Raw genomic sequence first — 13,143 nt, 5'->3', positions numbered from 1 at the left:
TGATAAAAATGTCATTACTATGCTTTAAAAGCAAAATATTAATATCTGAACAGACAGTTCTGAAAAAGTGATGTCAAGGCAGCTTTTTAGTTTTCCATCATGAATTCACATTAAATCCTATCTTGGAGTTGGATGGGCTGACCACCACAGGCCTTCCTCAATTAACTCAACTCTCCCCCTCTGATTTTTCCTCAACCAACTGAACCTTCATCCTCATATAAAGGATAAATAAACAAATCCTCATATAAGGGTAAGATGCTGTCTTAGTCAGGGTTTGCATTCCTGCACAAAACATCATGACCAAGAACCAAGTTGGGGAGGAAAGGGTTTATTCAGCATACACTTCCACATTGCTGTTCAGCACCAAAGGAATTCAGGACAAGAACTCACACAGGGCAGGAATTTGAATACAGGAGCTGATGCAAAGACCTTGGAGAGGTGCTGCTTACTGGCTTGCTTCCCCTGCCTTGTTAGGCTTGCTTTCTTATACAACTCAGGACTACCAGCCCAAGGATGGCACCACCCACAATGGGCTGGGCCCTCCACCTTTGATCACTAATTGAGAAAATGCCTCACAGCTGTATCTCATGGAGGCATTTCCTCAAGGGAGGCTCCTTTCTTCGAGATAACTCTGCTTGTGTCAAGTTGACACAAAACCAGCCAGTACAGATGCTGTCGCTGGCACAGACCCTTTAATTCCAGCTTAAGGTGACAAAGAGGAATGAGGACAGATTATTCTATGGGCATAAAGTTGTAACTAGATAGGAATAATAAATTCTGATGTTCCATTACATGATAGGATAGTCAGTGTTAACATCAATATATTTGATATTTCAAAATCTCTTCAAGATAGGATTTTTTAAATGGTGTCATCACAAAGAAAGAGAATGAATATTTGAGGTAATAGATAGCTCATCTAGCTTAGCGATCTGAGGGCAACAATAATGAATGGTCTGATAAGATATTCCAACTAGTGCAATCATGGCACAAACGTTATAGGAACAACCAACTCCTTTCTAATTGAATCTATGGTTTACTCCAAGAGATGGAACCCATATCTGTCATTGTTATAGAAGCAAAGAACCTGTGGCAAGATAAGACATAAGTCCTAGGGAAAAAAAACTAATACTATTATTCTGCTACATTGGCTTACTATTAAAATTACTCCTGATTACTTATTGCTCTACCCACAGATCAGAACATTTCTCAGCCCTTATCTGAGAAGTTTCTTCTTGTATTAGGTGACAGTTAACACAGAAACCCTACGATTGTAGAGCACTCAACCCTAAGTAGGACATACCTATCATACCCCTCACAACAAGGCTCAGGGAAGGAGCTAGAGAAAGTACCCAAGGAGCTGAAGGGGTTTGCAGCCCCCTAGGAGGAACAACAATATGAACTAACCAGTAACCCCAGAGCTCCCTGGGACTAAATCACCAACCAAAGAAAACACACGGAGTGACCCATGGCTTTAGCTGCAAATGTAGCTGAGGATGGCTTTGTAGGTCATCAATGGGAGGAAAGGCCCTTGGTCCTGTGAAGATTCTATGCCCCAGTATAGTGGAATGCCAGAGCCAGGAAATGGGAGTAGGTGGGTTGGGGAGCAGGGGGAGGGGGAAGAGGATATGGGGGTTTTGGAGGGGAAACTAGAAAAGGGGATAATATTTGAAATGTAAATAAAGAAAATATCTATTTAAAAAAAGGCAATAAAGATCATTAAGTCTAAAAAAAGAAAAAAAGAAAGAAAAAAGAAAATACAGAAGAGAATTGCAAAGTGTGGGCGCTGCTCTCACCATGCTTCTATAATCAAGCTGCACATATATCCATGATTATGACTAATATGGCTTTCTGTGAATAAGTCATGATGGTGCAACTAATTTATTATTTAAACTTAAAGTAGATAAAAATTTGGTTTTTTTTTCCTTTTAATAAAACAGACAAATGTTCTATTTACATTTAAGAAAAGAAAAGAAAAGAAAAGAAAAGAAAAGAAAAGAAAAGAAAAGAAAAGAAAAGAAAAGAAAAGAATAAAAGGGAAGGGAAGGGGAAGGGGAAGGGGAAGAAGGGGAAGGGGAAGGGGAAGGGGAAGGGAAGGGAAGGGAAGGGAAGGGAAGGGAAGGGAAGGGAAGGGAAGGGAAGGGAAGGGAAGGGAAGGGAAGGGAAGGGAAGGGAAGGGAAGGGAAGGGAAGGAAAGGAAAGAAAAAAGAAAACTAGAAACTGAAAGATTTTCAAGAGCCAAAGATGGCAGGTAACTTCAAGGAAACAGTGTTCTCCACACACAACCAGCATTTCCACATATGAACTCATGACAATTGTGACAGCATGCATAAGACGTGCACAAGCTCAAGCCAGACAAAACCCCAGCTTGTGCGGAGAGAGGGGAGCACCTGATCCCACCCCTAGTTTAGGAGCTATTGGCATTTAACAAAAAACGCTGCTAGGAGAGGGAGTTTTCTTTAGGAGTGTGACAGTTGGGTAACACAAATTGTGCTCAGGATTTTGGGTGTGTGTGTTTGTTTGCTTGTTTGTTTGTTTAACTAATAGATTAAAACCTCGACATTTGGTAGATAGTGAAGTGAAGGGGAAGAGGGTAGACTGGGTTGGGGGGGGGGGGTTGGGGAAATAGGGATGAATATGATCAAAGAAATTGTCAAAGAATAAGAACCTTTTTTTTTTTTTTTAATTCTTGGTTTTTGAGGGCTGGAGCAATGTCACTGGTGTTCTTCCTGTGGAACTGAGAGTGATTCCCAACACTCACATGATTCACAACAGTTCACAAGCTGCTGTAACTCCAGGCCCAGGGAAAGCAATGCCCTCTTCTGGCCCCCAAGAGCACTGCATGCACATGGTGCATGATAATATAATAATAGCAGTAGTCATAGTAATAATTTTAAAGATTAAAAAGATCTCCAGCTCCATCACTTACCACCTGTGAGCCTCAGTTTCCTCACGCAGCAAATGAGAGGTGAGATCTCTAATCTAGGCACTACACAGAACTCTGATATAATCACTACATAGAACACTCAAGGAACCAATCAAGCAACTAAGATGACACTTGGAAAGAAATATGTACTTAGTGTTTGTTAGTTTAGAAAACACTGCATTTCCAAGTTCCAAAAAGATGAATTCAAAGAAAATACAGCTAGGATCACGTTGATATTCCAACATCCAGGAAGTTAAAATAGACAGATTGGGTGTTTGAGGGCTACTCAGTAAGACCTTTTAAAGGTTAAAAATCAAATAGCTGCACCCATTAACCACAGTACTCTGGAGGCAGAGGTAGGCAGATCTCCAAGTTCAAGAACAGCTTGGTTTATAAAGCGAGTTCCAGGACAGCCAGGGGTGCACAAAGAAACCCTGTCTCGGGAATAAAACAAAACATCAGAAAAAAAAAAAAAAACTCAACCATAACAGAAAAAGATAATTTTAATTAAAGTATAATAGAACATTTTATGAAGGTCAAGATTAAAGTGAATAGTAGTGCTGTGTCCATAGAAGAAAGACTAAATTTCACAGCTCTGGTGCTTTTTCAGGTCTTCTTTTTTAATAGAATGTTTTGGAAGTTGTGAATTACTATTAATACCAATGTGCCTTCAATTTGTTTCTCTGATTATTAAAGTTCATTATAAAGAATCATCTGTGGATAATTTTGATACTCAATATTATCGTTATAGATATTAAATACAGTTAAGGATGGAATCTATTTTACAGGTATACATTAGTGTATGGTGACTATTTGGGGCCATCAAAAAGGTGAAGTCTATACAAGTACTCCACAAATCTGAGGCATAAGAGGAAACTCTTTGATATTTACTGTAGGTCAGAAAGTCAGTCAGCAAGGTCTTCCTTCATTTGACAACATAAAAGAGGAGCAACTTTTAATGATTATATTGTTTACCAAGTTTGAAAAGTTATTTCCTAAACTATATTAGCAATAGGAATATCACTGGTCCTTAAATACATTTAAACAAATTTAAATCTTAACACTGAAATTTATTCAGCACTGTCTGAAGGAACAAATAAATTTGAGAGATTTTTTTTAAACATTTGCTGGTTAAAGTAAGGATATATAAAGTTTTCTGCTCACTAAGTATGTTAACATTTTAAAATCCTTTTTAATTATGAGGGTTCTCACAACATTTAACTGAAAACGTTTTTCTCTGACATGAAGTATCTCTGCTTCAGCGTTAGCCGACTTTTGGAGTGTTGAGTAGATAGCTACTAATCTGGATTGTCTCCACTAGTTGTTTTTAGTAACAGAGATTGAATTTTTTATGTTGAAAACGACTTCCTTCTATATGATCTATACATTAGTCGACAACACTACTTGAGATTTCCATTAAAAATGATGTTCTAAAATCTAAACTTAGTAAACAAGTAATGAAAACCTCTTGCCCAGCTGAAAATATTAAATCTTTCAGATCATTCAAATTCAATTTTTTCTTTTATTTTCCAAACATGATATCAGAATACTATTAGTCTAGAATTCTTATTAGAAATTGAGTTTAAAATATTCTATCCTTTGGGGCTACAGAATCCATCACAAAACACTGAAAATCCCGCCCCTCTATCAGCCTTGCTAAGGTCATATATCAATGAACACTAGGAAAAGTATCATGATAGACTGATTTTAATGGCACATATAAACTAGTGCTAAGATATACTTTTGATAGCTTCAATAGGCAGTAGTAATTCAGAATACTAAAAATGTGCCATCATAGGTACAGTAGCTATGCAGGGCATGTAAGGATGTAATAACCACAATGTCCATAACTTTATTTGAAATTATTTAGTAGGAAATGTATACATGAAACATCAACCACATACAGCTATAGAAAACCCAAGAGAGGACTGGCAAGTGTCAACAGTGCACTATTCATTCAACATATAAGTCTGGAAAAAAATGTTACGATACTTTAAATTTTATCTTAAGAGTAGAAGAGTATTTTTGAATTTTAAAATATACTAAGTCTGTAATCATAAAGAGAACCAGAATTTTCCATTTTCCTTTCAATTACTTTTCATAGTTTATTGGGTGTTTCACATTTTCAATTTTCTTCGCATTAAATACTAATGTTTTCCATCTGAACTAGCTATGAATAATTACTACTACCAATTAAACTGAAGTACATATGAATTCCAGACTCAAGTCTTCATACATTGTACTTTCCCTTTGCACTTTACGCTCTCAGGTCTCTCCCCAGCAGTCACTGGCATTACTTTCTCAATGTATCTATCCTCCTAATACTAGGAACAGGGTAGCTCTAGAGCTTAACACACATTTGAAAGCTGTGGGCACTCATATATGGTTTTTACGTGGCAGAGAACTCTCTCAGATTATACTTGTCTTGTAGAAATCATAAACTAGTTGTGGTTTGTTTTATCATGGGGGTGATGTTTTGAAAGAACTATTGTTGTTCCATTGAACCTCAGGCATTGGAGAAACCAAGAATATTTATAGCTATGGTGTCTTCTCTTCTCATCTTTCTTTCCAGCTCTGGAAAATACAGTGTTCATATAGAAGCCAGTAAGGCAGAAAGTATACAACACCTTTCCTAAATATTGCAGGTGCTAATTAAAGCAATGTTAGATTTCTGTTCATTGGTGATTCTATTCAATAATAACGACAAATTTTCCTAAGTATATTTTAACAATAAATTTGTCATAAGAAAATTAGGGGGAAAAAAAACTTCTCACAACATAGCTTCCACTAAATTATCACACTCTCATTTGACCACTGGTTATTTAAATTTTCCCTCTACTTTCATGTCATGAAAATCACTTCAAAGTGTGCACTATATAAATGTTTACATTTGGAAAACATCTGGAGCGTCAAGTTATTTCAGAGCTTGCTTAGTGTTTAAGGGCTCTTTGAGGTAGTGTGTTTGGAAAGGATTCACTTTACCAGTCTCTGGCTGCCCAGAGAAGTAGCCCGAGGAGTAAATGTGGTGATTCGCTACTATCATAAAAACTCAATAGCCATCTATTTAATCTTCTAAGACAATGTAAAGTAGTAACTTCCAGCCAGATGTGTGATATACACATCAAACAAATAGCAACCTGTTCGTTATGAAAATTCCGTCAACACACACAGAGCCAACTGATGGCATGTCATCTGAAGCAGTTTCCCCATTTGCAGCTATAAAAATTGTTCTGAGGATTTTTATGCAAGGAATAGGAGCTGAGACTCATTTTTAAAAGGGGAGGGGGTAAGCGACTTTAGCTTTCCATCTTGGGTGCCTGTGCGCATACACACCTGTGCTCCCTTCTGTCTTCAGTTGAGGTAAACAATGTTCAGCAAATGTGTGCCACGCTAGTTTTCCTTCCATAAGTCACGTATTTATGCTTATTTACAGCCTTTTAATCTGATGTAAGGTTGAGGGTCTAGTTCTACAGCTCTCAAGAAATATGTAAGGAATGACATAGACAACAGAAGAAAAAAAGATTACTTACCCACTGGAAAACAAAACAAAACATTTCAAAATGAATGCTAACAAATTAGGTTTACCCATTGGGAGGTAGAACTTGCATTTGGATCTTTTATAGGGGTCTGGGTGACTATATGCCCTGCTGTTGGATAAAGAATGAGTACTAACCACAGTCACCAACAGAGAACAGAGGTTATACAAAATACTTGTGCTGTCTTAGACATACGAGGCACTTTCTGTAAGTTTTTTTTTTCTTTTCCATGGTAAGCCAATTTCACCCTTTGCTATTTCTGTTTCACAAGTTCATTTTATAAATTATACCTTGCCAGTTTCTTATGTTTATTATAATAATATGAAAAACTGTGGCCATTAGGTAGATGGTTTGTTTCATGATACCCAAAATAATGGTATGTTTTTACTCTGTAATAAAATACATTACTTTTTTTGCTATTACAAATGTCAAATATTGCTTTTAACATGGTTTACTAAAAAGTGAACAATTAAAATATGCTAAGTAGCCATCTATTATTCTTTTTCATCTATTATTCTTAAATAAGCAATCCTTACTTAAACCAAATTCATTTGCTGAGTCTAGTGAGTTATTCCTCTTAAACAAAGCACTAAGTGTTATTGCTAAGTATATTTCCAGCAGCTATATTTTTACTTGACAATTTAAAGCAATATGGAATGAATCCAAGCCTCATCCTGTCTACTGTACTCTATTCCAAAGAGCATCCTTTAGCCAACTTCCTAATGTCAAGATAGCATTTCTGCTAAGTGTCTGGTGTGTCCCTGTTTCCAAAGCAAAGAATTTCGAAGATCCCATAAAATCACAAGTTTTCAATGTCTTAAAAAATAAATATAAACTGTACACACAAAAGATTTCTTTATATAGATTTCAGCCCTATGCAACTTTACTTTCATGCTGCACAGAATATGCTTTCTTCAGCAGGCACATGCTAGACCACGTGATCAGCTGTAAGGCACAGTTCTGGAAAGAGCAAGAATCCAGTGCAGCTGCAGCAGCTGCCCTGTCTATCACACCCCGCAGATCCAGTAAAGATGCACTCACAAATTCTTGTAGCTTAACCCGTAGCCTTTACTTTCTAGGAGTTAAAGTTAGACTCTCTTGGTCACTCAGGCCCCCTTTGTGGCTCAAGGGGAGTGGGGGAATACTTTTTCAGAATTCTAACTTTGATTGGAGACTCTGTTTAAAATTAAGAACTTCAAACCCCAGATCTGAAAAAGTGAAACAGATGTCCAGTTTGTTACCAGTAAATGGCTCCGTACGGCGGATCCTACCCTCTCTCCCTCTCTTTTCTTTCTGTCGCATTAAATTTTGTTTAATACAGGGTTCGCATGAAAAGGTTAAGAGAAAAAAGAAAGCAAATATGGACAGTATGGGAGGGGGGGCTCCTAAATCTTTTCCTAGAAAACAACGAAGGGGAACTTCAAAGCCTTTGACCTGCGGCTGTGCAGAACAACCAGGACCAAACCGGAGCCTGGGCATGCACACAAAAACACACGCTCTGTCAGAGAAGGTAGTCCCAGACCGGCACTTAGGACACTCACGTGAGGACATAGTTGACGCTGACGATGCAGTGTGGCCTGGAGGAGCGGCTGTTGTGTACGATGGTAGCGTAACTCTGCACCCAGACCCAGCCGCCCTGCTTCGCCAAGAACCTGTAGTACTTGGTGGTCACTTGTCCCTTCACCAACACTGGAAGACAGAAGCAGATGATGATGTCCCGACAGGTCCCAAGTGCTGGGTGGTTTGAGTGCAAACCCATTCTGTGCTTTGATAACTGTGCATGTGGGAGAGATTACAAGCAAATTCCCAATCAGTTGATTGACCGGTTAAATGGCATTGAGTCTGGAGTCCCACAAACTAATACCCATTATATGCTAATTGTTGGCATGACCCCTCCCTGGTGCCCCTGTCTTCCACACCAGCAAGGAGGAAAACATTGAAAGTTAAGGGTTTTCCCAGACTGGCTTTTCCTACTGCAGAAATCTACCCCTAAATCCTCAGTCCTGGGAGATAAAAGCCAGGTGAGTTAATGCGCATGAGAAACTTAGCCTAGGTTGTTTAAACAGTTCACATCTTTAGTGATGTTTGCAGGTGAAGAATAAAACCCCACTAAGGGAACACCCTCCTTGCCCCTGTCTCCATTAGTATTAGCAGTTCCATTAAGTCAGAAATACCAGACAGGGACATAGCAGTCCTTTTCGGAGTCTCTGTACTGCTACCACCTCTACCCCCCTAGGAAGAACTATCAGCAATCTGATGGACTTCAGCCCACGCGGTTCTATTGAGAGCAGTGTGGGGCCTTACATAAGTGGTGTGCACAGCGCAGGTGGAAGGTGTCACAGCCATGCACGTGATGGTACAGGGTCTTCTCAATCAAGTCCTGAGGTTCATATCCAGTCAGCTCTGCCACCCTGGAGGAGGGAAAAAACACCCTTCAGATGAATGGAGGACTTTCCATCTCGCTTTACCTGGGTTCCTGCCTCCGTTTCTCCAAACCTGGTTAGATGTCCCACCCGCAAAATGGGCTAGTAAGATCAAGGGACAGCTCCCCCTCGCCAAATGCTGTGATTGTTTAGTGCTGCAATTGTTCAGAGTCTCCGTCCGTCTCTCTTGACTGCCTGCTCACCTGGAGTCCAGGAAAATAAGCTTCATATCCAGACTGGCTCGGAACATGAACATGTTGCTGTGTAGTTTGATCTCTGTCACAGCGCTCGGAGGCAGGGAGTGACCCACAGCCACCAAGCCCACATTTTGGTAGCATCCATCAAAGGGAGACATATCCAGGCTGTACTGGCGGATCTTCAGGTAGCCGCTACAGTGAATGACCTGTGTTGGAGGGGGAGGGGCAAGAGATCGGGAAGAGATCCCTAACTGAAGGGGAGGAGTTGAAACACAGTAAGATTCCACTTGGCCACAAAAGCTTTGGTGCTCCCTCCTCCCAAAAGTGACTGCACAGCCATGGGGAAGTCATGTAAAGAAAGAAAATAAAGACAGAGAGGCAAATGGGTGGTTCCCACCAAACTACCACAGGTAAGTCAGGGTAAGGTTCCTGCTCTCCAAAGATGCTGGCTTTTCAACTAGAGAATCCCAGCTTACAGCTAAGGCTTTGGTTCTTAACTTCCACGGGACACAAATGACTGAGGGGCCAAAAACTTGACAGTGTTTGAACTGTAAAGCTCCTCTCTAAAAGCAGCCTGGTTTGCAGACCCTGCAGAGGCAGTCTTTTAAGTGTTCCCCGGGTTCCCACAAAGCTTAAAGACCATAGTGACGCTTTGAGGGGCTCACTACAAAGTTCTGGACACACAAGTGTCGTCCCTGGGCCAGGAACCAACCTTTCCTGCCCCAGAAGCCTAGTCCTTGCCTGGCCACCCTCAGAGTGCACCTTCAATCTGTACCACACACCTTGTAGCCACCGCAGGTGAGGCCAGCATTCCGCTTGGCCAAAACACACTTCATCCTTAGAAAGAAGGAGCGTTCGATCTCGTACTCTGTGAGAAAGAAGAGGAAGGCTCAGGAGGAGAGAGGGACAGCCCCCAAGCAACAGTCCCAGCGAAAGCTAAATCAGGGAATAGCCCCAAGCTGACTGACAGGAGCAGAAGCTTAAGGCCTGTCTGCCTTACCCTGTACAAAGTGAGAATGATAGGGTTGATGGGCTGTGAGCACTGCTGTCATCTCATCGTGGTCAGCCGGGTGGATATATTCATAGATGCTGTTCCCAGTCAGCTCTACCTGTAAAGAGGAGAGTGTCACTATCTCTGTAGTGGTGCAATGCCCCTGAAAGAAGCTGAAAACTTGGATCAAGGGGTCAATGGGGCCATAAAGAAGGAATAGTCTTTGTTACTTGCTACCTGGATCTTATCTGTCTCTCAGCTTCCTTACCTGAAAAATAATCATAAATATCAGTAGCGATGAGAACAATGATCATTACAGTTACATCCCTTGTAAGGTCTGGTAAAACAGCATAAGTATGTAAACTCCTCCCACCATGTCTGACTTATGGTAAGAACTCCAAAAAGTTGTGTTTGTTTGAGTCTGCAATAGATGCTAAAGGATGAGGGCAGTCCAGGAGCGGAGCTATTGGGTCATCCTGTCTGTCACCTAAGATGTTTTCGGTGCCCAAATGCAGATATAAAATGACTGGGGAAGCCCTCCCGCACAATTCCAACTGTGAACACTGCAGACTGGACTGGTGAACCACTCACCTACCTGAGAAAGGCCCAGGTGAACTGAAGCTGTCTCTGAAATGTACATGATCTTCCCATCTGGGGCTACCACGAAGATGAAGCCATCCAGAGTCTGGGGAGGCAGAAATAGAGTGAGAGATCTGAAGAAATGAAGGGAGGGAAACAGTCAGTTCAGAAAGGTGAGACTGTGACAGACTATCCAGAAGCAGGGCAGAGAACAACCAGAAGCATTCTCCTCTTTTGAACCTCCCAGGTCTGTAAAGTATTCAGCACGCGGACAATTCAGAGTGAGGCTACAGACCAGGCTGATGCCCTGAGATGGAAAAAGAAATCTGTGGCAGATGCACACAAAAGCACTGGGTATGGGAGCTGAATCTCAGCCTTCAACAGGAAATAGGTCCAGCCCTGAGGACAGTGGTTCCTGTAAAGAACCTGTGTCAGTACTGAAGGGTCCATAGTGGCAGTGATCAGCACTGAAGAGATCCAGAGCAATGGCACTGGTTGACATGGGGAGCACTGGCAATTTGATGCTATAGACAGAAGCAAGCTGGTGAAGACTCTGGAAAAAGTCAGAAGAGGGGGGATTTAGGAGATGAGAGGCTTTTCTGAGCAGCCAGTCTGTAAAGTAGTGTTACAGTGTGTGTGTTTGTATATGTTTACACAGATGCATCAAGCTGGCAGGCTCTTTATAAAGAAACTTCTTAGACTGCCCCTGCCCCTTCATCTCTGTGAATAAGGCAATGGAGATCTAGCGTAACTCAGACTGCTCTCAGGGAACATAAATGAATGCATTGACCACACAATTAAGTAGATAGTGATACACAGGCAAGAGAGACAGAATCTAAGCATTACAGAGGCCTCACTTTGGAGTTTCAGCAGACCCTTGAAGAGGGTCTAAAGAGAAGGCACCTTAAGCAGAAGAAATGATGTAATGAAGTCAAGGACTGAGGGGTGGGTTGACTTGTTATGTCAAGAACTGGTCTTTGGTAGGGCTACATTGGTACATACTCAGTGGAGTTTTAGAGTTTGGAATGTCAATGAGACCCTGCAATTGTTCCTGCAGACATTGTGATTCCAACAGACATTCTAACCAAGAGAATAATATGCTTTCATGTCCCCTTTTCCTAGAAGAATGACCTACAGGAGTCAGGACGAGGAGCCCATGTAGTGCACACTAAAATAGGGTCTAAGAAAGGGGGGAGTCTAATTTAATGATGATACTGAAAGCAAATGTTATGCTAATTGGGTGGCAGACACAGAAAGTAAGGTTGATTTCCTGGTTTCAGTAAAGTTAGTAAGCAGACGACAGTAACATTAACCAAGACTGAAAACTTTGAGAAATTGGGATTTTGTTGTGAGTCCCTGTCATCTCTCCGATTGAAAACCCAGATGTTGTGTAAATAGAAATCAGGAAAGGGAGATAATACATTCTTGTCTTAAATATGTCTAGTTGGCAGTGGAAAACAAAAGTTGGGAGCCTGGGAGGTAGTCTACACTAGAGACCAGCTGGGATCATAGGGGCTAAACAGTACAGGTGACAAGTGCTAGTATAGATCTTCCAGAGGCTTTGGAGTTCTGAGAGAAGAAACAGCGTTAGGAGTTTATTAAAATCACATCACAGCCAATAGTGTAAAGTTTTTAAAAAGAGACAAGGAAGAAGAAAAGATAAATTGAGGGAATTATGCTATTGTAGAAACATAGGAGCAACTAGAGAGTTGACCTTAGTGTCTTTCTGGTCTTTGCTCCAATGCAGAGCATTCCCTAACTGAAAGGAGGTCTCCTCTTTCCCTATCTTGTTTTTTCTCTGTAATGTCTACACCACCAGAAACTCCACAGAACCACTAAAAATGGACACATATAAGAAAGGAAATACCAAGAGGGCAGGGATTTTTTGTGTGGCACACAATTGATCTTCCAGTGTCTGTTGGTTGAACAAATTCAGGTAAAACCTTGATATGTGGAGCCTGTGTGGAGCCCAATGAGGGAAAATCAGACTGTAGGGAAGTGTTGCCAATGGAGAGGGGAGGGAAGAACTTCAGAGCTTTAAGGAAGAACTGCTTAGTGAAGGGAGCAAAGAAAGCAAGACAGGCACAAAGGTCAAAAGCTACTTCCCTGTTCAAACTCCTAGGGAAAAAAAATATGCAGGAACAAGGAGAGATGGCTTGGGAGACCCAGGTACCTATTCTGAGGTAAGATGTTTCAGTGAAGAGAGCCAAGGGCTTTTCTAGATACATTCAAAATGGAGGCCGTACATGGGAAACATTCACCCAAGCTCTCTTTGTTCAGTGAAACTAAAATCTATTTGGTGTCTAGGAGAGAGAAGGGAAAAGGAGCAATTGGAAGCTTTCCCGCTGCCTGGTTCCCCTAGGCTTCATAGTTTCAGACTACCACTCTAGAGGACCCCAGTGGACTTGATAATAATAGAGGATGTAGGGTGGAAAACAAGTGTCACACCTAAAACTGCCACTGGGAGTTATTATTTAAAATATTTGTTCTCGGA

The 13,143-nt window shown here is 41.0% G+C and overlaps 1 protein-coding gene across 2 annotated transcripts in view; it reads right to left on the bottom strand.

The window, feature by feature from the left end:
* The window catches only part of Sim1 (SIM bHLH transcription factor 1), an 86,878-nt gene that overhangs the window by 62,967 nt on the left and 10,768 nt on the right, over positions 1-13,143 (bottom strand). The window contains exons 4-9 of one of the 2 annotated variants that reach the window (XM_021174968.3): positions 10,666-10,755; positions 10,080-10,188; positions 9,862-9,947; positions 9,086-9,285; positions 8,764-8,870; positions 8,001-8,148 (exon numbers count right to left, since the gene is read on the bottom strand). In XM_021174968.3, coding sequence (XP_021030627.1) covers positions 8,001-8,148; positions 8,764-8,870; positions 9,086-9,285; positions 9,862-9,947; positions 10,080-10,188; positions 10,666-10,755 — 740 coding nt within the window. Of the gene's footprint in view, positions 1-8,000; positions 8,149-8,763; positions 8,871-9,085; positions 9,286-9,861; positions 9,948-10,079; positions 10,189-10,661; positions 10,756-13,143 lie in introns of those variants that run through there. The other variant, XM_029482923.2, reaches the window with a different exon arrangement.

The sequence above is a fragment of the Mus caroli genome, unplaced genomic scaffold, assembly GCF_978045245.1.
Source record: "Mus caroli unplaced genomic scaffold, Mus_caroli_1 scaffold_9, whole genome shotgun sequence".
Lineage (NCBI taxonomy): Eukaryota > Metazoa > Chordata > Mammalia > Rodentia > Muridae > Mus > Mus caroli.
Note: the sequence above shows the minus strand (reverse complement) of the source record. Positions and strands in the feature narration are given on the sequence as shown.